We start from the raw sequence: 25,660 nt of genomic DNA, 5'->3' as shown, positions 1-25,660 counted from the left end.
TGCATTAGGGTCTAAGCTTCTGGCAGGAGACCTGGAGTCTGCAGGTTGCAGACCTGGGACCTGGGAGACTGCGTCCCACTCACCTGTGCGTTCACTCGGAGTTAATGCACACAGGGACACGAGAGCTCGGGGACTCCAAACCGAGCTGCAAGAGGGGAGAAGGCACCCGCATAGGTTAGCCCTTTGGACAGGGCCTCCTCCCTGCCCCACAGCTGCCCCACAGTGTAGCATTCCTGGGAGGGAAATGGCCTGAACTCCGAGAAGAAAAGAGGATGGAAAAAGTGACATACTACAGAGGGCTTCCTCAAACCACTGATTAGCTGGAGCAGCGCCTGCGCCAGCCAGCTCCACCAAAGTGCCAGGGGGCTCGGCAGGGCTGACTGAGCATTGAGCTGTGAACTCAGAGAAGCCCAAGGCAGGACCTGCCCCCAGCCACCATGGCAGAAGCCCCACACCCTCGGGACAAAGGACCAGACAGCTGGGGGGCAGGGAGTGGCACAGGACTCAAGGAGGGAGAGAGACAAACCGGCAGCTTGTGGGCGAGGCCAGCGCCTGCGCCCGCGGCCCCACCACGTGGCTCCGCCAGGGCCACAGAGCAGAGAGGTATGTACTGAGGTTAGGGAGAGCTGAGGGAGGCTCAGGGACACAGGCCAAGGATACCCAACCCGGTTTAATGACCCTTTCTTCCATCAGGGACTCACCAAAGACTGAAGCCCTGGCCCCACACTGCTCTTGGCTCAAATATTAGAGTCTGAACTGGCCACTCTCCTTCACAGAAGCTGCCACTGGCTTAAACACACACACAACGCACCCAAACCTGCCTCACTCCAAAATATGAAATCCTCCAAAACTTTTAACAACTACGACTGTTACAGCCTAGCAGAGACACTGCCTCCCTTTGTGAACCAAACATGTTCCTGAAAAGTCCTCTACAGACCAAACTCCTGACGAACAAATCCGATTTCTCCACCGGCTCTTGTTGTAAAATGTTACACATGCTCCTCTAGGAAAAACTGAGGCTCCCCAAGGAACTGAACTTCACACTTAGTGTTGCAAACCCTCTGGAGTCACACCTTTAATGGACAAACGTCCTGGCAAAACCTAATTCAAACTCAGCCCAAAGGGAGGTCATTCTTAAGTGTACATACCACGCTGGAGAGTGTTCACATGAACTAAAAGTTACTTAAGGTCAGTCTTTAAATACCGTGCAAGATCTGGGGCCCATGCTTTGTACTGTTGCAACAGGAAGGCTCTGTCCCTTGAGTCTCTATGCAAGGAGGAGAGTAGACTCCTAGAACCTTCGGTGTGGTCACCTGGGAGCTTGTTAAAATGCAGACTGAGGGCTTCCTTGTGGTCCAGTGGCTAAGACTCCATGCTCCCAACGCAGGGGGCCCGGGTTCCATCCCTGGGCAGGGAACGAGATCCCACGTGCTGCAACTAAAGGAAAGGCTTTGCTGCAAAGGAAAGGCCCCACACATCACAATGAAAGTCGAAGAGTGGCCACAACTGACAGCTTGGCCCAGGTGAATATAAAATAAATTTTTTTTAAAACAGAGAATGCTAATGCCACTTCTCTGGGGACCTTGTTTCGAGTGGCAAAGGTATAGGTAACCCAAGCCCCCACCAAGCTCACAGTGGTTGAGCTGTGGCCTTTCCAAGGCAGGTCAGTTTCCTACGTAGAGATGGATGCCCAAACCCAGAACTCCTGGAGAAAAATCCTGCCATCAAAACTCAGAAAACTGCCACAAAGAACAGACAGCTCAGGATAGGGAGGAAGATCTGTCAGGTGTCTTAGCGGGGTCACAGTAGAGCAGGCAACCCCAATCCAAAGCGGGGAAAAGGCACAAAGACCACCCCCCAACACACACCCTAGCAGGAAATGGGGCTTCTTACCTCTGCCAATGGTCACTCTGCCCTGTACCCAAAAGCTTCATTCACTTTTTAATAAACCTAGATAAGAGTCTATTATAAATAAGATACGGTAATGAATTCTACAGTAAGTAAATCCCTTCAGTATGTTAAAAACCCAAGGGGGGGCAAAAATATGGAAGACGGCTTAAAGGTCCAGAGGTTCTCCAAGCATTCACCTTCTAGCAGGAGAGATGGGGGGACAGCTTCGGGGAGGAAGTGGAGGTGGGGACGGGCACATACCAGATGGGCCAGAGAGGAGAGCAAGGTCTGCGAACCCCCGGGTGTTTTCGGGGATGGGAAAGAGACTAGCTGGGTTGAAACGGAGAGTAAGTGGAAAATGTTTATTGTTGGGGGTGACTGTAAAGCTGGAAAGGTATGCTGGCAGCACACCACAGGAGAGGGAAGCACAAGAAAGGGGCCCTTTATATACTTCATTACATTTAATCCTCAGCACAACTCCAGGAAGTAAGTCCCTTCAGAGAGGAGGCAAACTGTGAGGTCAAGAAGCCTGCCAGGGCCACAGGGCCTGTCAAAGGATCCGAGCTGCCGTACTGCCAAACACTTCATCCCCACGGCCTGGGCCCTCTCCACCACTCAACCCTGCTCTGAATGCCAGGAGTCTGACTAGATCCTTTGGCAAGGATGGGCAGAGATTACCCGTGCCATACATCCCAACATCTGAGAAAAGCCCGTCACTGATAAATGGCCTGAATTACAGGCTGCATAATCTCAGGACGGAACAACTCAATCTCTCCAAAGAAACAAGAGCCTGGAGGAAAGAACCCAGAGACCAGGGTGGGAACAGGGATGGGTAATGACCGCAACCGACCATTCCGATGGTGGGGAGAAGAAGCCCAGGTTTCAAACATCAAGCCCTTTCCTCCTCCTCCTCCACCATATTTATCACAATGGGGATCTCAAAGTTCAGAAAGCTCCTCAGCCCTTTACAGCATAATTACCCAAACTTCAAAATGGCCTAATCCACAAACCTAGCCAACCTAGGTCCCTTACTCTTACTTTATTAACAGTGGGGTCTCACTACCTCTCCAGCTAATTACACAATTTAACAATGAGATAGAAAAACCTACTGTAATCTATTTTTAAAAAAATCGTTGCCCCCTGAAGTCATGCTGTCCAGGGGTAGGTTAAGCCCCCTGGGTTTCACCAGAAGACAGACAGCAGGCGCCTCAGCCTCGGCAGAAACTGTTTACAACACACGGGCAGGTTCCACACCAAGACACATTTGGTGGAATTGATTTAAGGCTCTCATTAAAATGTTCCTTTGTTGAGCACAAGACATCTCCCCACCCCCAGAGGAGATTCCAGACCTCCAGTCCCCAGCCCGCAGCCTGCCCTAACTCCCCGCCCCCCGACCAGGACCCTTCCCTCCGCTAAACACCAGTCAGCGGATTAACATTGATTAACATCAGGGTTGTCTTCTCACGGAAGGAATTTAGCTTTCGTTGAATGTGAGCCCTGTCTCCACCAGAATCTCCCCCAGAACTCTAGAAACTTCAGCAGTGGAGGCAGCCCTATCTGGCACCCCACACACTGAAACCCCAACAGCCTAGGAAGACCTAGGAAGCCTGTGAGCTCCGGCTGCCAGCCCATATGGCTGGGCAGCCCCCCTCCCATACTGGTTGTGCAAAAACTTCCCGACTTCCTCTGGGAGCAGATGTGGGTTCTGCCATGAGCATGACCACCCCACACGGCAGAAGGAACACAGGGCAGCAGAAGGAACACAGGACGGCTCAGGGAACACCTCCTACTAACTCAGGGAACTTGTTCTTACCTCTCCTTTTACAACCAGGGGTGGGGGAGATGTTAAGTCCATCAACACTAAGCCCCCTCAACAGCTGGCAGGCCAGGGAGACCTCAGAAAAGGCAATTCTTTACCCACCCACCCCCCACCTCCAGCCTCCCAGTGGCCACTCTTCAAAGGAGGAGGAAAGTGATAAGCTAGGACCAGGTCTCCTGGGCACAGTCTCCCCAGAGAGGGCTGCTGCGAGGATCATCGCCAAGGATTTTGGGTTTTGTAAGGGGGGACGAGACGGGGCGGGGAGGCATACTTCCAGTCCAGAGTGTTTGGGGGTGTGCGGGTAGCTTGGCGCTTTGCTCCGAAGCACTTCAACACCTCAGTGAGGACTCTCAGGTGTGACCAAGTCAGGAAATAAAGGCGGGGGTGGGGACGGGCGAGAAGCGGGTCGGGTCCAGTCGGCCCTAGAGATCGCGGCCACACCCTCATCAAAAGCCTGAGGCCCTACAAGAAGCCAGAATGAACTCTTTTTTTGCCTTTCTGCCTGTAGAAAGAAAGTTTCTTTCCTTGCTGGGGAGAGAGAGAATGAGAATTCAGGAAAGAGACAGAACCAACCCCGTCCGCACCTTTGCAGGCCGGCCATGCCCGATTTTGGCAGCGGCCTTCACACATTAGTCACCGCGACAGCCCGGGACTCTCAGCTCCTAGATCCGACTCCGGTCGGGAGTGGGCTCAGGGCTCGGGCCAGGGAGCTGGAGATGGGACGGCCCCTCACTCTTCCCCTTCTTCCGCACTCGCCATCGGGGCGGTCCGGGATCCAGCCTGACCCAGGAACTTGGAGGAGGGAAGCCGGGAGCGTCGGGCCGGCGTAGGTAACAAAGCTCCGTGCGCCCCGCGCACCGCAGGTCGGTCCCGCATCCGACCCCGGGCCGGCCTCCCTCACCTAGGCTCAGCCTGCCAGGGAGACCCCGCCTCCCCCACCGCCAACCACCGCGCTGCACCCCCTAACTGGGAGGTAGTCGTTTCTCTCCCGCAGAGAAACGAGACACTGGAGCCCGGGAAGTCGGCAACTCCCGGCAGTTCCCGAGCAAACTCTCGGCTCAGGCCGGGAAAACTCTGGGGAGGCTAGAGACGCGTCCTCGCGGGCGCGGGGCGAGAGGGGCCCCGGCCGAGTGCGCGGGGGCTTCGCCACCTCCCGGCGGCCAGGACCTCTCCCCGCAACCCCAGCGAGCCCCTGACCCACGCACGGTGTCTGCCCCGCCCCAGCCCACCTCCCCGGTGCCCTCTTCGGCCCTCGGGGCTCCCGGGGTTCCCCAGCTCGCCGGGACTCACCGCCCAGCAGCGGCAGCAGCAAGACGCTGAGCAGAGGCAGCCGGCAGGGGCTGCTCGGGGCTCCGCGCGCGGTTCCCATCGCGGTGGGATCGGGGAAGGGAGCGCGCGGGAGCACGGCGGGCTCGCGGTCAGCGATCCCCTGCGGGCCCAGGAGGCCGAGCGCACCGGAGCGCGGGCGCCGCTGCAGCAGCCACAGCCGGAGCCCGAGCCCGAGCCCGGGGCGTCCTGAGCTAGAGCCGCGCGCGCCCCGTACCTCCGAGTCCTAGCGCGCCGCCGCCGCCGCCAAGCCCCGCCCCATGACGCCCCCTCCTCGCCTGGGCGCCGCGCGGCGCCCCGCCCCCTCGACGCCCCCTCCCCGCCGTGGTGGGGAGGAGCTCGTAGTTGGGGGAGGGGTCTGGAGATGAAGAATGGATGGAGTCGAGGAGACCCGGGGGAGTGTGGGGACCTGAGCGAGGTCGGAGAGCGGACGCTGCGCCTACCACCTCGTGTGCAGGCACTCAGGGGACCTAAAGGGACTTTTGTGATTCCTTGGCTCCTGGGGAAGATGGTTGGTTCTAGGCTTTCCTGAGGGCTCTGGCCAATAGTTCCCCCAAATTCTCTGGTGGGAGGGGAAAGGGTGGGCTCTGGCTCACTTTGCAGCAACCTGATATCTGGAGGAAGATCTAGAACAGAATGGTGTCCTTGGTGTCCCCAAGCAAGGTAAACTGGAGCTACCGTGGAGCCCCAGGAGAGAGGTAGCCTGGGGTCCAGTGCATGATGAGGGTCTGGTTTGGCTCTGGACCAATCGGAACCCAAAGGTAGAGAGAAACTGGGCTCTCTGAACGGCGGACTGAAGGCTGTTAAACTGACAAATTCATCCCAAGTCCATCTCCAGCGGTCTGGGCCATGTCAAGGCATGGCCAAGTCTCCAGCTGTGGGGAGGCCCAGTACCGCCCTTGTTCCAGGCACCCCCCACCCCCCAGCGCCACCACCCCCACATTCTTTCTTTGTTGTGAAAGCAGCAAGGGGTGTAGGAGGCGGGTCAGGAGGAGTCAAGCTTTAGAAGATGGGCCCCAGCTGCTGCTGGGCCTCCAGGATCTGCTGAGAGGGGATGGATAGTAAGTGCCTCATCCCCCTCTGGCTCCGGAGGGCCCCCCAGGCCTTCTTAGACCTCCCTTCCCCCAAGCAGCTGGGAGGAGGAGGGGCCGCCACAGAGGGCCTCACAGGCCGGGAGCAGTGGCGCCAGGACTCCAGGGTCCTGCCACATGGCCGCCACATGTCCCTGACAAGCCAGTCCACAGCACCTTCTCCTTGGGTTGTGGGCCTCCCCCTTCCCCCATATGCCTTCCTGCAGGCCCTGCTGGAGAGGATACAAACAGGGTAAGGAAGAGAGGAGAGACCCAAGAAGCAACATTCCTCCTGTTGCCCCATCCATCACTACCCTGCTCCCTTCTGTGAAGGGCCCCGACGCAACCCTTGCTTCCTGCCCTCTCCATCAGGACTCAAGTGGCTCAGTGGTTACCTGATTCTTTTATTTAAGAAAAGTGAAATACATGGACCTGAAGTGAGGCAGCAGAGGGAACAAGAGAGGCCAGGGCAAGGCAGGTTGGCTGGCCAGCCCCAAGCCCTCTGACAGAAAAGCCAGCAGCAGGCTGCATCTCAGAGATGCGTACCTGCTTGTTACCCACTTTGGGGGCCCCAGTAGTAGAGCTAGCTACTCTAGAGGACCACAGGGTGGGGGGAGGATGTCCTGAGGGTCCTTCCTGAAGGGGATTCCTGAGGAGGGGGCTGAGACCCTAAGGGCAGCAGCAATCTTCTGGTTAACTGCTCCCCCTTCACTGTCCCACCTTGGGGCTGGAAGAGCCAGGAGCAACAGGGAATGCTGTGAGGGCTGTGGGGGGACCCAGCAGACGTGGGGCGTGAGTTGAATGTCAGCTACGTGAAGAGAGGTCCATACTGCTGGCACTGAGGCCCCGGGAGACCTGAAACAGACACCACCAAGCCATCAGCCCACAGACCCCAGCTTCCCAAAGACTGTCCCCTGGAGTCTGTCCATCTCACGGCTACGGTCTCTCTCAGGACCCAGGATGGAAACTGGAACCTCAACCTCAAGCTCTAGGACTTGTGCTGCCTTTGCTAGGACTTCCCAGAAGGCCAAGATCTGGTGGAGAATATACCTGGAAGAACCACATGAATACGGGGATATACTTTGAATGTGCTGATACAGGTGGTCATTTCCCATTAAAATATCATTGCTGTGTTTTCTCAAATGGAGATGAGGTAATACTTTTTTTTTTCCCCTTTTCCCTTCTCATCTACTGCTGACTCTGCAGGGTGAGGAGTATGGTGGCTATAGGGGGAGAGAATTAGTGTTCCCGAATCATTCCCCGTGTGCGTGCATGCTCAGTCGTTCAGTTGTGTCTGACTCTTTGCAACCCCCTGGACTGTAGCCTACCAGGGCTCCTCTGTCCATGGAATTTTCCAGGCAAGAATACTGGAGTGGCTTGCCATTTCCTCCTCCAGGGGACCTTCCTGACCCAAGGATCGAACCCACATTTCCTGTGGCTCCGGAATTGCAGGTGGATTCTTTACCACTGAAGCCCCAAATCATTCCTTAATTATTCATAATTCTAAAGTACCCGTTAAGAGAACATCAATTCCTGTTCCCCTCCTGATTAATTTATTTCTGCTATCTCTGGCCCAAAAGTGTCCCTTGGGGGTCACCACCCCCAACAAGTTGTCTGCCTGATTCCTATCTGCCCACCTCCAATCCCCTGACAGAGATTTCATCCCAGGTGACTCCCCCCCTTCCCACTGGGTTTGTCCCTTCTTTCTCACCCACAGTGCACTGAATGAGCACTGCTCTCACCTGGAGGGGCGCTGCACTGGGTTGGTTCAGATAGTTCAAGGAGGCTGCACGCTTCATGTTGCTGCTACAAAGGAAAAGAAAGAACTGAGGCCTCTTCTCTTCCCATGGGTGACCCTAAAGCTTGGGACACTTGGGCACCACCACACATACTCATGTCATTGCCTCCTCACCATCTGACCTCCCCACCCAACACACACACACACACACACACACACACACACACTAGTCTTCCTCAGTCACCAGCATCTGCTTAGGTATTGTCCCCGCACTGGGGCACTATTTTTCCCACCCTCTCTCCATGGCCATCCTACTGACCTCCTCCCTGTTTCTTTCCCAAGACACTTCTCCAGAGCCCTGCCTACTTTGCCGTATCTCAGTCTCAGTGCGTACCTGGAAGGCCGGGGCTCGGACCCCTGGAGCTTCCTCACCAGGAGTTCGCTGCTTCTACGAAGCACATCTCGGATCTTGCCCAGAGAGCCGCTCCTCTGCAGCGCCCCACTGCCATCCTGGCAGAGAGGGATGGGGAACAGAGGCTAAGGGATCCCAGGGAGATTGAGCTCTGAGTCTATTCCTGCCTTTGATTCCGGACACCTGCCCCTTCCCCAGAAGCCCAGCCTTGTCAACAGCTGGCTTGCAGAGAGGCCCCCGCGAGGGATAGGCTAACTGGACTGGGATGAGGACAAGGTGCCCTCCTATCCTGTGGGCTCAGAGCCTGTCGTCACCACCAGCAGGAGAAGCAGGAGAGTTCAAGGGGCGATGATCAGACTTACCCCTGACCACTCCACCGCCACCGAGGCATCTTCACCTCCCTCGAATTTCACGCTGCCCCCCAGGCCCTCCTGGGAGGTCCTTCCACTGTCACCCTCCCCAAGCAGCTCGGCCACCTTGGTCTGGCTGATTGGGTCAGTGCCCTGGAAGGAAAGGAAGGAACTGGGACTTCCCACTTTTGAACTCCTCAGGGTGGGACTTTAAACTTTTTCTCACTACCAGCCACAACAAAGGAAAGAGTTTCCCTTGCGACTTCTGATTACACACATACTGGAAAGGAGACACTCACCTTTTCTATTTGCAATGTGTTAGAGACACACATCTATCTTTAGCCAAGGCCCACAATGAATTGATTTCAGGACCCAGTGAGTCAAGACCTGTGATTTGAGAAACTCTTGATTCAGAGCTTCCCTCAACTGCAGTCCCTTCACCCACGGCGCCCATGCCCCTCCTCACAAGATTCTTCACGTTGTCAAAAGGCGGTCTTTCCCTGTTAATAGTTCCATTTAGTGAAGTGAACCTTGAACTTGGAGTCCTAACCACAAAGGGCAGGTGAGGGGTAAGAACACACTTAAAAACAACCACAACCACAGGAGCGTCTCACCAGCTTCTCCGGTCTTCCCCCTCAGCCTGTCCTCTTACTCTTCAGAGACTCACACGCAGCCTCATTGGTCCCCGCTCCTGTCCCCAGGGCCCCACCTCTGGGCCTCCTTCCCCTCCTGGTCCCTGACCTGTTTCCGGGAGCGCAGGGCACATTCCTCCAGGGTCTCAGCTGCCTCCAGCTTTCCCTGGCGCCTGTACAGAGCTCCCAGGTTTCTCAAGGTCGTGTTCACTGTGGGGCTGCGGCAAGGGGTGACCAGGGAAGGAAGAGAAGATGGACTCAGGAAACAAGCAGGAGAGAGAGGAAGTAGAGCCAAGGCTGAGGGAAGGTCCCCGGGAAGCAGGGGAAGGGCCAGGAGGGGGGATCTGGGGCCAATAGAGGGCGTGAAGCCCACACGCCCAGCCCATGCCGGCTTCTCACCTGCTCACTTTGCAGGCCTTGTACCAGCCTCCATACTCAGCATAGGGTGTGCTGCCCTCACGGTGCCGGATCTGCAGGACAGAGCGGGAGGGAAAGCCAGAGGTGAATGTACAGAGATGCTGGGATACAAGCTGGCACAGGGCTGGGGTACAGGCTGGGTGTGGGAAGGCGCCATGCAGCTAGGGCTGGTGCAGTAATAAGTCAGAGGCCCCGAAAGTCCCCGCCTCCCCAGCCTGGGCCCCTAACTCACTTTGCTCATTTCCTCCCGCTCCTCTGCATGCATCCAGATGGGCTTGTGGTCATCTGGGGGTGATACACGGGATGGGGTGGCGAGGTTAGAGAACAGAGCTGGACACTAAGCAGGGATCCAGGACCCAGAGGCCAATAGCATGGGACTACAGGGGTCTGGCTCCCCCTGGAACCACTGTGGTCAACCCTCCCCCCACCAACCTTTGGTCTGCATTTCCTTTCCTCCCTGCAGCGCCCCACCCAGGCCCTCACCACTCACCATCCACAGAGCCAAACTCCTGCACATGGGCACGCGTCAGGATCTCCTTGTAGAGAGTCTCAGCTTCAGCATATTTGCCTTGTTTCAGGTAACAGGAAGCCTGGGGGCGGGAAGGCAAAAACACAGGAACAAAAGGTGGAGACGAAGTCTCAGCCAGGCCTGGCATTTCCACTTCTTGGTCTCTTTATGACTTTCCCCAGAGATCTTCCTCAGCCCCTCCTTGTCCAGCTGCAGGGTCCAGGGTGTTCCCACTCCACTCCTGAGAGGCTACTGAACTTCTGCCTTCCCACAGGAAGGGACCAGACCCCTCAGTACCCACAGGCAGCCCCCGAGCTGGGCACAAAGGCGATGAGGCCGTGTACCAGACTGCACCCCTCCCCTCCTCCTACTGCGTCTGCCCCTCCCTCCCTTACCAGGTTGTTCTTGGTCCGGGCCACGTTAGGGTTGTCCGGCCCCAGCTGCCCCTCATAGATGGCCAGTGCCCGCCGGTAATAGCGTTCCACAGCCTCGTACTTGCCCTGGTTTTGGCACAACAGGGCCAGGTTGTTTAGCTGCTTTGCCACATCCGGGTGGTTGGTACCCAGGACCTGGAGTGGTGCAAAGGAGACACAGATGGTTGTGACTATGAGTGTGTGTGTGTGTGTGTGTGTGTGTGTGTGTGCATGCGCGCGCGCCCACACAGGGAGCAGGGGGTAGGGAATGAAGGAACAGGGAACAGGGAAAGATGGAGGGTGAGTCAAAAAGTGAAGGGAAAAGGGTAGATCAGAAGAGAGACGGGGGAGGAGGGGTCACCGCAACAGGGAAGGTCAGGCGAAGGGCACAGGCACCTTTTCTCGAATCTCCAGTGCCCGCTGGCACAGCGGCTCCGCCTCCTTATATTTGCCCCTCTTCCCATAGAGCACAGCCAGGTTGTTGAGTGTGGCCGCCACCTAGGAAGACAGGCCTGTCCCCATCAGACAAAGGCCCTGGAACAGCAAGGCCCCATGCTGCCCAGCTCGCAAATCGACTCTGCCACCCGAGCCACAGGTGAGTGGGGGGCGGGAAGTGCTGACCCCCAAGGCTCTGAGATTCCCCACGGGGGTGGTCTCACTCTCAAAGGAGATTTTTAGACATTTCTGGAGGCGGGGTTTCCTTTGGTTGCCATAAACTCTGTGGGCACTAATACCTTTGGGGGATCAAGTATGCTACAGATGTGGTGCCTGCACAGGACAGCTCAGGCAGCTTTTGATTGCCCTGCCAGACACTCAAACACTAAATATAAGCTTTGACACTTGGTGGGATATCAAGACAGGAGTTATGCTTCCTGAGACACATCATCCTTCCCTATCACATGTCATAACACAAGGAATTCTTTTCCAGCCAGCTCATTTTCAAAAATACCTTATGTCTCGTCTTCTTCCCTTTGACACACCTAGCGTTTGTTTTACATGCTGACCCTATTTAAAGTCATTTCTCTTTCTCTTGTCACAAAGAAACCTGGTCTATTATTACTTAATCCAACACTGGATTTTAATCTTATATATGCCAATGTTTCTGCTATGTCATTTTTAACTTTAAAAAATTTATTTATTGTTGATACTACTATTACTACTACTTTGGCTGCACCATGCAGCTTGTGTGATCTTAGTTCCCTGAACAAGGATTGAACCCAGGCCCTTGGCAGTGAAAGCACGGAGTCCTAACCGCTGGATCACCAGGGAACTCCTACTCTGTCCTTTTCCTAGTACATCAGCTCAGTTCAGTTCAGTTGCTCAGTCGTGTCCGACTCTTTGTGACCCCATGGACTGCAGCACGCCAGACTTCCTTGTCCATCACCAACTCCCAGAGCTTGCTCAAACTCACGTCTATCGAGTCGGTGATGCCATCCAACCATCTCATCCTCTGTCATCCCCTTCTTCTCTTGCCTTCAATCTTTCCCAGCATCAGGGTCTTTTCCAATGAGTCAGTTCTTCTCATAAGGTGGCCAAAGTATTGGAGTTTCAGCTTTAGCATCAGTCCTTTCAGTGAATATTCAGGACTGATTTCCCTTAGGATGGACTGGCTGAATCTCCTTGCAGTCCATGGGACTTTCAAGAGTCTTCTCCAACACCACAGTTCAAAAGCATCAATTCCTCAGCACTCAGTTTTCTTTATATTCCAACTCTCACATCCATACATGACCACTGGAAAAACCATAGCTTTGACTAGACGGACCTTTGTTGGCAAAGTAATGTCTATTTTTTAATATGCTGTCTAGGTTGGTCATAGCTTTTCTTCCAAGGAGCAAGCATCTTTTAATTTCGCGGCTGCAGTCACCATCTTCAGTGATTTTGCAGTCCAAGAAAATAAAGTCTCTCACTGTTTCCATTGTTTTCCCATCTATTTGCCATGAAGTGATGGGACCAGATGCCATGATCATCGTTTTTTGAATGTTGAGTTTTAACCCAGCTTTTTCACTCTCCTCTTTCACTTTCAAGAGGCTCTTTAGTTCTTCGCTTTCTGCCATAAGGGTGGTGTCATCTGCTATCTGAAGTTATTGATATTTCTCCCAGCAATCTTTTGATTTCAGCTTGTGCTTCATCCAGCCCAGCATTTTGTATGATGTACTCTGCATAGAAGTTAAATAAGCAGGGTGACAATATACAGCCTTGATGTACTCCTTTCCCAATTTGGAACCAGTCCATTGTTCCATGTCTGGTTCTAACTGTTGCTTCTTGACCTGCATACAGATTTCTCAGGAGGCAGGTAAGGTGGTCTGGTTTTCTCATCTCTTGAAGAATTTTCCACAGTTTGTTGTGATCCACACAGTCAAAAGCTTTGGCATAGTTAATAAAGTGGATGTTTTTCTGGAACTCTCTTGCTTTTTCTATGATCCAATGGATGTTGGTAATTTGATTTCTGGTTCCTCTGCCTTTTCTAAATCCAGCTTGAACATCTAGAAGTTCTCAGTTCAGGTACTGTTGAAGCCTGGCTTGGAGAATTTTGAGCATTAGTTTGCTAGCCTGTAAGATGAGAGCAGTTATGCAGTACTCTGAACATTCTTTGACATTGCCTTTCTTTGGGATTGGAAATGAAAACTGACCTTTTCCAGTCCTGTGGCCACTGTTGAGTTTTCCAAATGTGCTGGCATATTGAGTGCAGCACTTTAACAGCATCATCTTTTAGAATTTGAAATAGCTCAACTGGAATTTCATCACCTCCAATAGCTTTGTTCACAGTGATGCTTCCTAAGGCCCACTTGACTTTGCATTCCTAGTACATACTTTTACATAAAAGACTTACTAGTTTTACTTCTTCTACATCTAAAGGGCTTCCCTTGTGGCTCAGCTGGTAAAGAATCTGTCTGCAATGCAGGAGACCTGGGTTCGATCCCTGGGTTGGGAAGATCCCCAGGAGAAGGGAAAGGCTACCCACTCCAGTATTCTGGCCTGGAGAATCCCATGGACTGCATAGGCCATGGGGTCACAAAGAGTTGGACACGACTGAGCGACTTTCATATCTAAATTTTTTCATTCATTGTATATCAGACTACTGTGTCTTCTAACATTGCTGTACTCAACACAACTGTTACTATATTTTTGCTTTACTGTAAAGTATTATATATCTTATTATATTTTAGTTTGTTTCTCTCATATTAATAGAGTATCATTCAACTTTTGAGGAAATTATACAGGTAGGTAGGTTACATTATATGAGTTAAATTTCAGGAAAATATTCATTATAAGAGGGAGTCATCACAGGGAACTCAGTTGTGTATTCTGTGATGACCTAAAGGGGTGGGAAGGAGGCTCAAGAGGAAGGGGGATATATGTATACATATGGCTGATTCATGCCTTTGTACAGCAGAAACTAACACAACACTGGAAAGCAATTATTTTGCCATTAAAATTTTTTTTAAAAAGAAGATATTGGGTCTGAGAGAGCTGAGAACCACTGCGATGAGTGGACAGTAGGAGAAAAGAGTCCCCACGCCTCGCTCCTGAGACCCCCGGGGAGTGGGCTGAGGGCAGCAGAGGGACAAGCGGAGGAAGCACAGGGCAAGGAGGGCAAGGAGTACTGACAGCGGGGTGGTCCCGGCCCAGGGTGCTCTCCCGGATGCTGAGGGCATCATTGAGCAGGAGCGCAGCTTCCTTGTACTTATTCTGGTCCCTGTAAGAGCACAGAAGTGACAAGGGGTTAGCCCAAACTCTGCCGCTGAGCCATCTCCGTACTTCCTTCCCTTCGGGACAGCTAAGGTACATTTAGGGGCTAGCCCCGCCATGAGGAGACAGGAAGCCTGGTGGGAGCAGTGAGAGGGGTTCACCCCACCCCCAGAGAATGGCCATGCCCGGAGGAGGCCAAAGGCACAGGACGCAAGAGACAGAGACAGAGAAAAAGACCCTCCCCAGAGGAGAGACAGGAGAAGCCAAAAGCCCGAGGGGTGAGGATTCTGAGGTCAAGGGCTCAGGTGTAAAAGCATGAGACAAGGAAGCCCCCTGGTGGGGGGGAGAAGAGGTGCCCTGTGGAGAGGAGGAATGAGAGCCAGAGGCGGGTCAAGGTGGAACGATGCCTGGAGGCAGGCTCCTGAGAGGACGCAGCACTCACCGATACACCAGAGCCAGGATGTTGAGCATGGTGGCCACGTCGGGGTGGCCGCGGCCAGACGTGCGCTCCAGGTCCTCCAGCGCCTGCTTGCAGAGTGGCACAGCCACCTCATAGCGACCCTGGGCTGCGTACTGGATCACCAGGTTGTGCAGTGTCCGCAGCCTCGCCGGGATCTCATAGCCACTGTGCTGGGCGCCCTGGCCACGGGACACTACCCCATCGCAGAAGACGACAGAGACTCCCTCAGATGACACCAGCTCTCCCTCCACTGTCCGCCTGCCCCTCCCCATTAAGGTCATTCTCCCTGCCTGTTACCAACCCCCACCAGGCTCCCTGCCAGCCAAGAGACCTGCCTCAATTTGCTACTCTTTTCTTTTCTTAAAATTTTATTGGCTCCACCACAGCTTGCAGGATCTTAGTTCCCCAGCCAGGGATCAAACCTGGGCCCACAGCAGTGAAAGCTCAGAGTCCTAGCCACTGGACCACTAGGGAAGTCCCTCAACTGCTACTGCTCTGCTCACCTCTTTGCCTCTGTGCCCATCACAATCCCATTTGTTCACTCACTCATTCATTCATTCAACAAACTACTCAATGGACTTCCCTGGTGGTACAGTGGATGAGAATCTGGCTGCCAGTGCAGGGGACACGTGTTCAGTCCCTGGTCTGGGGAGATTCCACATGCCACAGGGAAACTAAGTCCATGCCCCACAACAACTGAGCCCTGACTCTAAAGCCCGAGTGCTGCAACCACTGAAGACCATGTGCCTAAAGCCTGTGCCCCGCAGCAAGAGCAGCCACTGCAACGAGAAGTCCAAGTGCTGCAATGAAGAGCAGCCCTGACTGGCCACAACTAGGGAAAGCCGGCGCACAAGGACAAAGACCCAGCGCAATTAAAAAAAAAACAACTACTCAGAAATCCTGAGGAAGGCTGGCACCAGGGATACAAAGGTAAGAAAGACCTGGTCTTTTCCCGTGAGGAGCTCATGCTCTTCACTCCAGGGGCACTCTCCCAGCCTTGAGTGAGCTCCTTACCGGCAAGACTCATGTCGTTCTCATCTTGGACTCCCTGGGGCCTGGCACAGTGCCTGGCATGGGCTACATGCTTAATAAATGTTGACGAATAAGGGGGAAGCTGAGGGAATCAAAGTACTGGTCCCTAGCCCATCTCCAGAGGCAGTGCATAAGCCATTCCTGGATGGTGAGCATCCTGTGTTCACCAGCCCCATTGCTGCCCCCACTTCACCCTCCAACTCCAGAGGCAGACTCACAGCCATTGCTGGGGTCCTCTTCCTCCTCGTTGGGGAAGAGGTCATCCAGGGAATCCTTGGAGGCATCACCTTCCTTCTCCTCCTGGAAGGGAAGCAGCAGCATGTCTGAGATGAGATAGCCCTGGTAGCCTCTTCAAGCCCCCTCTAAACCGTGACATCATTGACAGGTGGGGTCTAGGACAAATTCCCTGTCGCTGTCCCTGCCCCTGGGAAGGCCAGCATCTGTTCTGCCAAGCCTAGGCCTCTCGTGTTCATAAAAAAACAAAGATGGGGGTTTCTCTGATAGTCCAGTGATTAAGACTCTAAGTTTCCGCTGGAAGGGGCACAGGTTGATCCCCGGTTGGGGAACTAAAATCCTCAAGCCATGCAGTGCAGCCAAAAACAAAACAACAACAACAAAAAACTCCAAAGAGACGCTTCAGCCAAAATCTCATGACTTTCCGTTCCTTCATATCCAGAGAGTTTCCTTCCTAAGTACCCTCACCCGCCATCTCTCTCTCCCTCGACTCTGGTAATTATAGTTCTGCATTGATCCCCATGTGTTTACGCTGATTACATGTCTGTCCGGTCTCCCCTGAGGGCAGGGGTGTGTCCTATCTTATTGACTCGTACCCAGAGTGTCTAGCTCTGCCTAGCGTCCACCATCTGCCACCACTTGTTCTGGACGTAATGCCCAGTTCTGTCAACCTGCTATCATACCAGGCAAAAACGCTTCACCCCAACAAGCACTGTAGCCTTGTACAAACACTTCCAACTCTCCTGCCCAGCTTCACCAGGGTGACCCACTGTCAAATCATCCCTCTGTCCCTGGGTCAGGCCACCTTTCCAGCCCTGGTGCCTTACGACTCACTCACTCACACACACACACACACACACACACACACACACACACACACACACACACCTGGTCTAGAGAGCTCCCCCTTCTCCCTCATAGACCATCAAAATCCACCCCAATTCCTAATCCAGTTAAATAAAATAATCCAACCTAAATCTTACCCATCCCTTTACCCCGCCTCCTCTGTGAATCTTTCAATCCATCCCGGCCCCTACGAACCTATCTCCTTGGGACTCCTCCCACACTGCCTGAACCTCTCCTTCAGCACAGGGCACTGGCTGCTTTGGGTTGTCACATACATGTTCTCACACGTAAGCCTTGTTCCTACAGCTACATTATAAGCTCGAGAAGGCAGGAACTGTTTTGTAGCTTCTCAGATCTGACACATATCTTGCCTTGCCTAAGGCACAGAGAAATATAAATGCCTGCTGCGTGAAGGTTAAATTCCATACATTTCGAGAGCAAATTTTAGGACTTGCTCGACTGGGCTGTGTTTTCCCTACCTACAGCGCTTAGGATTCTAAATTGGAACTGTCCAAATGCCAAAAATCTATTATTATGGGAGCAGGAACTTTATCCTGTTCACTGTTGCACCCCAGCAGAGTGCGCCTGACACTAGCAGTCATTTAATCAAATTTTGACTGAACGAGTGACTGGCTTATCCCTTGCCGTCCTCTGGAGCTGGGGTCAGGACCTGAATCCTGCCAGGTCGGGGCAGATCGGGCAGGGCTGCTGGTCCTCGAGAGGATGACGCAGCCACGGCCCTGTGCGTGTGGTGACGCCCAGCTGTCCTGCGCATGCTCACCGCAGCGTGCCCATCCTCGTCGTACTGCCGCAGCTGCCCCAGGAACTCCAGGTGCTTCTTCTCTTCCTCCAGCTGAGCCACGGCCTGTTCGCTGCGCTGGAGCCGCTGCTGGGTGCCGGCCAGCTCGTCCCGGAGCCACTGGTTCTCCTGGCAGAGCCGCCGGACCTGTGCCCGCAGCTTCTGTTTCTCCGACTCCACTGTGCTCAGGTGGTTGGCCAAAGCCAGCATCACCTAGGTGGGCACATCCTGTGAGCGCTGGGCTCCGGCTAGGAGAGTTGAGGGGTAGGCGGGAGGGGAGCCGGCAAGACCCGGAGGTAGGGTGGGGTAGTGATGAGTCTACCTTCCAAACATACCCTGAATCAAATTTCTCACCACTTCCAGGGCTAGCCTGGGCCAAGCCACTATCAATTCCCAGTTGGATTACGGTAATTGCCTCCTCACTGGTCTCCTTGTTTCTGCCCCTGTTCCCCTAGAGTCTGTTCTCAACCCTGCAGCCAGATGACAATCTTTTCAAAACGTTAGACCACGTTACTCCTCTGGTCAACACATTCCAATAGCTTCCATCTCACTCACAGTAAAGTCGAGTCCTTATGATGGCCTACAGTTCCACGTGATCTGTCCCCACCCCAACTGCCTCTTCAACTTCATTTTCTATTTTGCTTCCCCGTATTCACAGTCCAGCAGCCACGCGGGCCTTTCACTGAACTCACCGGTAAGGCTCCAGGTCGGGGCCTTTGCACGGTGCTTCGGATGTTCTTCCCCCATTTATTGTGTGACTCGTTCCTTCATCTTCAATTCTTTGCTCAAATGACACCTTTTCAGTGAGGCTCCTATTGGCCACCCTATCTAAAACTGCATCCTCTCCCCGTACACCCCAACCCCCTTCCTTGCTTGATTTTTATCCTTTTGTCCTTAACGATTATCACTCTGGCATACTGAATCATTTATTTATTTGTCTAAAGCCTGCCTCTCCCAGCTAGAATGTAAGCTCCAAGATGGCCAAGATTTATGGTTGTTCTTATTCAGTGATGTATCTGGACAGTAGTGTCTGGCACGTGGTAGAAACTTAATACATATTTATTGGGTGAATGAATCCAAGCGGCTAGGACAAGAGGATCCCAAACAACCCGAAAGCTCCAATCAGAAAACTGCTCCTCCATCTACCCAGGGCCACTTGGCACCACCTCCTCCTGCTCACCTGGGCCTCACTCAGCCCCAGCTCTATGTTTTCCATGGAACGGCGCAGCTGCCGGGCCTTCTCATGTACCAGGCCTTCTTCATGGCCACCCTGCTGCAGACACTCGATGGTCTGGGAGAGGCTTTGCAGCACAGCCTGGTGTTCACTGTGGAGAGCTTCCAGCCCCTGGCTCACCAGACGGGTGCTCCCCAGGATCTCCTCCTGGCTGAGCCGGTGCCCTGCAGGCTCATCCCGCTGTCCCAACACCAGGCCTGACATCCTGGCCGGGGGACCTTGCCTGGGCTACAGAGAAATAACAGAGCTCAGCTGGGATAAAGATTAGGAAAGAGTGGCTGTGCGCCTTGATTAGAGGGTGGTAGGGATCCAAGTGAAGGGACAAGAGACCATAGCAGGGGTGGGGGTAGCGGGACCCTGAAGTTTAATTGGAGGGAGAGTGGCCAGTGAGCAGACAGCCTGTAACAACACTAGACACAAAGCTAAGGTTGTGGGAAAGACAGAGGGAAAGGAATTGACTTGAAAGAAGAAAAACTGTAGAAAGAACAAAGGTGCAGAGAAGTAGCAGCAGGATTTAGAATTAACACAATTAAAAACAACAACAAAGGACCTGGAGAAGAGAGAGTTTGGGTTAGGAAAATGAATCAGGAGAGACAGCACCATAGACAACACGGAGGGTGTCTGATAGAGCTGCAAAGGCAATGGAGTTAAAGCAGGCAGAAGGTATGCAGAAAATACTGCAGTGTTTTCCAAAAAGGGGAAGGAATAAGTTTCAAAGTTAAATCAAGACAGCGAGGGAGACGAAAAAGAGAGGAGCTGCAGGACCCAGATGAGAGGGGCCTAGAGTCTCAAGGTGTTCAGGCTGAGTCACCCGCGGGGCTAAGCCCAGCATCTCCATGCCTGGTCAGCTCTGTTTCTTCCAGGCTGTCTTCCTACTTCCTCAAAAGGGCCTTGCTTCTCATCTTTGAAGTCTTCTTACCTGTATAGAGCCCTTGGTTGTGGCGTTCAGGCAGGAGCCCGGAAGAAACTCTGTTCAAGCAGCCAGGGACCCAGAAGGATCTGCCCTGCCCAAAGTCCAGAAGTCCAGCGTTCCCACCCCTTCCCTCACCACTTCACAGCCACCCAGAGGACCTGGCATGGAGCCCCACCCAGGACAAGCGCCCTCCCTCCCTTGCCTACAGGTCTTCAAAGACGACCAACGTCCCTCCTCCTTCCCCAAGCCAACCTCCCACTCCAAGCCTGGGGAGCTATTTTCTCCCAAGAAGGGAGTGAGATTTAATCTGAGACCTGCGGCAAGGGGCGTGTCTGGGAACGGGTGAGAAGGAAGACCTGGTCACTCCTAGCCCAGTCACTTCTATGGCTTTGTGCTATTATGACCACATACTAACAGACTCTGAAAGGAGTCACCTTAGGGTGACTCCCAGAAGCCCGATGATGCAGGGGAAAATGGCAGGTCCGTGAGCAGCTGCGGAATAGCAGGGAAACGCGGTGCTGGGAGTTGATCTCCCGGGCCTGGGACTGCGGTGGAGAAGTGTCCCAGGCTGTCGACCTGCCCTGAGGCCCAGGGTGGGGATAGAGAGAAATGGGCCGGCAGAAGATGCGGGTGGGCGACCGAGGTCCACGCCGCGGGCAAAGACCTGGGGCCTGACAATCCCGAGGTTTCTGAGTCAGTCGGTAGACAGGGGGCGGGGCAGGCCGTCTGTCCGTCTGTCTGGATGCCGAGGGGCGGGAAGAATCGCGGGGGGCGGAGTTTTTGAGTCTGGAGTTCTGTGAGTTCAGTCCGAGGGGCTCATTTGTTCATCTCTCCGGGAATGCAGCAAAGAGGTAGCGGGACCTCAACTCTCAGCCCCAGAGGTACCCTCAAAGACTCACCCGCAGTCTGGTCTGGCTGCCGCTCCTGCCGGTACTGCCCCTTTAAATCTATCATGGCTGCCGCTCGAGGCAATTGTTTTGACGGCTCCGAGGGGCGGGACCTGTTCCTTAGTCACGCGACCCAAGAGTCGCTCCGGGATTGGCTATACTATGCTCAGGAAGGAAAGGAGGTGTGTGTCTTGCTTTGTGTCGGGTTCTCGGCCCGCCTCTTTTTACGTCATGTTGGGGCGACGGCACGGGGGACCTGTTAGCGTCATCCAGCAGCGCCAGGCGGCCAGGCTAAAGGTGATGGTGGCGTCCTGAGCACGCCCGAATCTGGCCAAACTCATGGCCCTGCGGGTAGTGACCCGCGCTCTTGGCTCACTGAGCCTGACCCCCCGGATTGCCGCCGTCCCCGGCCCAAGCCTGCTCCCGGCCGCCCAGGTAATCCATCTTACCCGGGAATGTAGTTGTTTCCACTCCGGCTGCCGGAGAGGGGCCTCCAGGAGAATCGAGGTGGGAGATGAGAGTCTGATTAGGAGTCACATCGGCCCGTGACCTTTAATAAGTCACGCTCAGCCTCAGCTTTCTCCTTCCTAAGTGTTGCTATCTCACAGGGTCACTGGAGTCCTCAAACGAGATATTGGAGGTGAAGTGATTTGTAGACAAAAGCACAAGTTTCAGTAACTTACATTTATTGTCTTCTTATAAGCCAAGCATAATAAACGTTTTAAATAAGTGAATCCCTTTTAACCATTTACAGTTATTATCAGTCCCAGTTTATATATGAGAATACATCAGTAGTTCAAGGTCATACACCAACCATTGGAGCTAGGCAGTCTGGTTTCAGAGCCGGGACTCTTAACCATTATTATAACCATTAAGGATGAGTTACTGCTGAGATTATGGAATTAAGGTCAAGATAACCGAGAATTGGAGACTAACATGAAGATATCACAAAGTTCCCAAGGGTGTCGACTTAAAAAAATGCATGTCATGAGAGTTGTTTTATTTGGGGAAATGTGAGGACTGCAGCCCAGGAGATGACACCCCAGATAGCTCTGAGAAACTGCTCCAGAGAGGCAGAAGGGAAGGACAGTATGTATGTGATTTTGGTAAAGGGGGAGTGGGCTGCAATCAAGCACAGGTTTTTTTTTTTAAATGTTTCTGCTGGTTTTGTGAAGCTTCTGCTAGTCACGAGAAACAGTTGTCAGCATGAAGAATTTTAGTGTTTTTCTAGATAAGAGATAAAAGAATTGGGCTCATAAAAATCAGCTTCCAAGAATATCTAATTATCTGAAGATCTGTCATGCCAGGTTTTTGGGAACACAGGTGCCTCATTTCTGCTCTCCATCCTGAGCTCCGTCAGGGGGTGTTGGAGGTCAGCAACTGCCGCAGCACATGATTTAATCCTTGTAGAGGTAGATGGCAAGCACCCATGGCAAGTGCCAATTTGTTGACCTGGGTAACTAGTGATTACAGGAAAGTTAGTCTTACCCTCTCTGGACCTTTCAGACTGATGGTAGAGTTTGGCAGATGTGTACTTCAAATTCAAAACCAAACCAACCTACTGTGTAAATGCTGAGAAAACAGTAGGGAACAAGACATAAATGATCTCTCCCCTACATTCATATTTGGAAAATTCTCAGAAACATGCAGCAAAATGGGCAGAAGGCATTGGTGCTGATGGTGGTACATAGATATATAGGAATTAACCAGCGCTGGAGAAGGTAGTTGTTTAAGGAAGGAAAAGTTTCTTAGAGGAGAGTTTTGAGGCAAATTTGGAAGAAGATGCACCAAGGGGAGAACATTCCATTGAAGAAATACTTCAGAGGTGAGAGGATCAGATGAGGAGAGGTGGTCAACACACATGCACCTAGATAAGCATTCTGAACTGGTATTTGTGAAGGGTAGAGTTTTGGGGTAGCTGGTCTGGGACGCTTCCAGGAGGAAGGAAGCCACAAGCTAAACTTTGTGCCCTCTCCCTTGGCTCTCTGAGGCTTCTCCTTCAATTAGCTTTCAAGTGAAAAAGATTTCTGTTTATTTCTAGGTGACAAACAATGTCCTCCTTCAGCTGCCCTCTGCGTCGATGTTGCTTCCCAGCCGCCCACTCCTTACCTCTGTGGCCCTTAGTGCTAAGTTTGTGTCCTGGAAGAGTCGTACGAAGTATACCACTATGCCAGTAAAGATGAGGAAGTCTGGGGGCCGAAACCACACAGGTAAGAACAAGGGCAAGAAGATTTCAGCAGTAAAGAGCAAAAACATGGTAGGACCCTTGGCCTGTATTTTGATACAGGCAGAGGAATGTAGTTAAAAAGCATTTATTGGACTCCTCCTGCATGTAGTATGTGTGTAAGAGTGAGAGAATAGAATAGAAAACAACATAAAGAGCCGGTGCTCCTAAAGGTAGGTAATGGAAGAAAACTGGACATACTCAGGAAGTTCCATGACATTTTCCTGCACACCCTTCAAAAAGTATTTTTGGCTGTACTGGATCTTTGTTGCTGCTCAGGATTTTTCTCTGCTTGTGGCAAGCTGGGGCCACTTGGCTTTTCTTGTGGAGCACGGGCTCTAGGGCGCTCCAGCTTCAGTAGTTGAAGCATGTGGGCTCAGTAGTGGCAGTTCCCAGGCACTAGAGCACAGGCTCAATAGTTGTGGCACACAGGCTTAGTTGCCCCATAGCATGTGGCATCTTCCCAGACCAGAGATCAAACTCCTGTCTCCTGCATTGGCAGGCAGCTTCTTTACCACTGAGCCAGCAGGGAAGCACCCCCTGTAATTGTGTTTTTACGAGGTTCCACGTGGGTGTTCACTCCCACTTACCCCATTGTGCTATGCAAATTTTAATCATTTTCTGCTTGTGTTGTAATGTTGGGAAAGCACTGCCCTCTGCCTAGGATGTGTCTGTTCCCAGTGTTGGGAACTGACTCATCTGACCTGGTCATGATCCTGTGCTATCCTGACCACAGGCCGTATCCAGGTGCATGGTATTGGCGGGGGCCACAAGCAGCGTTATCGAATGATTGACTTTCTGCGGTTCCGGCCCGAGCAGGAATCCAAGCCAGGACCCTTTGAGGAGAAGGTCATAGTTGTCCGCTATGATCCCTGTAGGCAAGTTTGGGATGTGAAGTGGTGGTGTGGCTGGCTGACTGCTCTGTGGCTTTTCAGGAGATGTGAGGCTGCCTAGGTGGTTTGCTTACCTGTCCCTCACTCTGCACAGGTCAGCAGACATAGCTCTGGTTGCTGGGGGCAACCGGAAACGCTGGATCATTGCCACAGAAAACATGAAGGCTGGAGACACAATCCTGAACTCTGACCACATAGGCCGAATGGCAGGTGAGTGATGGCCACCAGATGTGTGTGGGCTGAGAGGCTCAAGGGTGCTGGTGCTGACGAAATTCTGTCTTTTAGTTGCTGCTCGGGAAGGGGACGCCCATCCTCTTGGGGCCTTGCCAGTGGGGACCCTCATCAACAATGTGGAGAGTGAGCCAGGCCGCGGGGCCCAGTATATCCGAGCTGCCGGTATGAAGAAAGGAACTTATTGGGATCTTACAGTTTGAAAGGCCAGGGGGTACTTGAGGTTGCAGCTCTCTGAACCCATGGGCCCACATCTCGTCCACTGGCAGAGAAAAAGAGGGAAAACAAGGCTGAAGAGGTGGTTGTGTTTTTGACCTAAAACCACATATGCCTCCTGCTTCACTGTTTCTACTCCTCCAAGGGAAAGCAAGGGCAGTGTGTGGGGTGGTGGCTCCCACCTCCTGCTTTGTGGAGGGTCGCAGCTGTTTCTTCCCTTCCCCAGGGACCTGTGGCGTGCTGCTACGGAAGGTGAACGGGACAGCCATTATCCAGCTGCCCTCTAAGAGGCAGATGCAGGTGCGTGGTGGGGGTGGGAGGGGTCAGTACAGGAGGAATTTTTTGGAATGTACCTTACCTGTCCAGGATAGCTCCCAGGTGTTTTATGTTGGGAAGTGCCTGGAGCTAGGTCTGTCCTTTTTGCCATGTGACCAGGTGTGCCTTGTCGGGCTGGCAGTAGGGAGCAGTGCCTTTCATTCTCAACTACTGTAGGACCTGCATTCGGGTTCAGTTATGTTGTACTTTTCCCGTATTTTCTCCCTTTCTCTCCTTGAGTTTGAGAAGTTCCCCAGAGTCCCTACCCTCAACGTGTCAGGTTCTTTCCCCGCATGGTGCATTCCCCTCCATCTGCTCTCTGCATCAGGTGCTGGAGACGTGCACAGCCACAGTGGGCCGAGTCTCCAACGTTGACCACAACAAACGGGTCATCGGCAAGGCTGGGCGGAACCGCTGGCTGGGAAAGAGGCCGAACAGTGGGCGATGGCACCGCAAGGGGGGCTGGGCAGGCCGAAAGATCCGGCCGCTGCCCCCCATGAAGAGTTACGTGAAGCTGCCCTCAGCTGCTGCCCAAAACTGATATTCCTGGACTCTAATAAAATGGCCCCTATTTTTTTTTTTAACGTTTCTGGTTTTTCTGGGGAGGATGGTACATTACTGGACAGGTGTTGGAGGGGACGGAAGTGAACAACCGTTGGGGGAGGAGAAAGGAAAATATAGGGCGAGGACTGGGGCCGGCCCCCCGTCTCACTTCCAGCCGCCCCCTGGCCTCAATCCCACTATATGTCACGGAGAGGGAGTAAATGACCTCCAAAGTCGTCTCCAGTTCTGACTTTGGTTAGAGGGGCAGGTACTTCCGGTGGCAGAAGGAGGGGGACCAAAAGGAAGAGGAAAGGGCGGCGCCGGAGAGGAGGCGCCGTGAGTCGCCGAGGTGGCACCGGCGGCTCCGCCCCGGCGCTCCCCAGGGGCCCCCAGTGTTCCGCCCTGCTCGGCGGAAATGAGCGGCGGCTCGGGGCAGGCGGGTGGCCGGGCTCCCAGAGGCGGGCGGGTGGGGGACGGGCCCCGCCCTTTCGGGCCCAGGAGGCCGCGGACCTGCGCGCGGGTGGGGCGCTGACGGCCGCCAGGGCCCCCGGGGGCTCGGGCCCGCGCG

General features: G+C 53.5%; 3 protein-coding genes across 7 annotated transcripts in view; 1 reads left to right on the top strand and 2 right to left on the bottom strand.

Moving 5' to 3' along the window:
* Window positions 1-5,272, bottom strand: part of PTK7 (protein tyrosine kinase 7 (inactive)) — a 64,359-nt gene extending 59,087 nt beyond the window's left edge. Inside the window, exon 1 of the mRNA XM_061398227.1 lies at window positions 5,000-5,272. Within this exon, the coding sequence (XP_061254211.1) occupies window positions 5,000-5,078 (79 nt within the window). The 5' untranslated portion in view covers window positions 5,079-5,272. The remainder of the gene's footprint in view (window positions 1-4,999) is intronic.
* Window positions 5,273-6,489: 1,217 nt separating this feature from the next.
* Window positions 6,490-20,780, bottom strand: KLC4 (kinesin light chain 4). 4 transcript variants are annotated; one of them, XM_061398230.1, is made up of 16 exons: window positions 20,683-20,780; window positions 18,817-19,098; window positions 17,619-17,849; window positions 15,976-16,057; window positions 14,708-14,918; window positions 14,185-14,272; window positions 10,972-11,073; window positions 10,558-10,731; window positions 10,145-10,244; window positions 9,887-9,939; window positions 9,637-9,707; window positions 9,347-9,455; window positions 8,618-8,758; window positions 8,238-8,353; window positions 7,848-7,911; window positions 6,490-6,960 (listed from the first exon to the last, which is right to left on the bottom strand). In XM_061398230.1, the coding sequence occupies exons 2-16, from the start codon at window positions 19,072-19,074 to the stop codon at window positions 6,910-6,912; spliced, it is 1,851 nt and encodes a 616-aa protein (XP_061254214.1). In that variant the 5' UTR covers window positions 19,075-19,098; window positions 20,683-20,780; the 3' UTR covers window positions 6,490-6,909. The 4 variants fall into 4 exon arrangements, with proteins under 4 accessions (XP_061254214.1, XP_061254215.1, XP_061254216.1 ...); XM_061398231.1 differs by having other exon boundaries at window positions 18,817-19,874; window positions 20,683-20,744; XM_061398232.1 differs by having other exon boundaries at window positions 18,817-19,789; window positions 20,683-20,699.
* On the top strand, window positions 20,178-25,131 carry MRPL2 (mitochondrial ribosomal protein L2). Of its 2 annotated transcripts, none has more exons than XM_061398247.1 (7): window positions 20,178-20,263; window positions 22,712-22,880; window positions 23,631-23,772; window positions 23,882-23,997; window positions 24,073-24,183; window positions 24,461-24,534; window positions 24,878-25,131. In XM_061398247.1, exons 2-7 carry the CDS (start codon window positions 22,751-22,753, stop codon window positions 25,088-25,090), a joined length of 786 nt encoding a protein of 261 aa, XP_061254231.1. In that variant the 5' UTR covers window positions 20,178-20,263; window positions 22,712-22,750; the 3' UTR covers window positions 25,091-25,131. The 2 variants fall into 2 exon arrangements, with proteins under 2 accessions (XP_061254231.1, XP_061254230.1); XM_061398246.1 differs by lacking the exon at window positions 20,178-20,263 and adding an exon at window positions 20,902-21,105.
* Window positions 25,132-25,660: the final 529 nt, after the last annotated feature.

The sequence above is a fragment of the Bos javanicus genome, chromosome 23 (assembly GCF_032452875.1).
Source record: "Bos javanicus breed banteng chromosome 23, ARS-OSU_banteng_1.0, whole genome shotgun sequence".
Lineage (NCBI taxonomy): Eukaryota > Metazoa > Chordata > Mammalia > Artiodactyla > Bovidae > Bos > Bos javanicus.
Note: the sequence above shows the minus strand (reverse complement) of the source record. Positions and strands in the feature narration are given on the sequence as shown.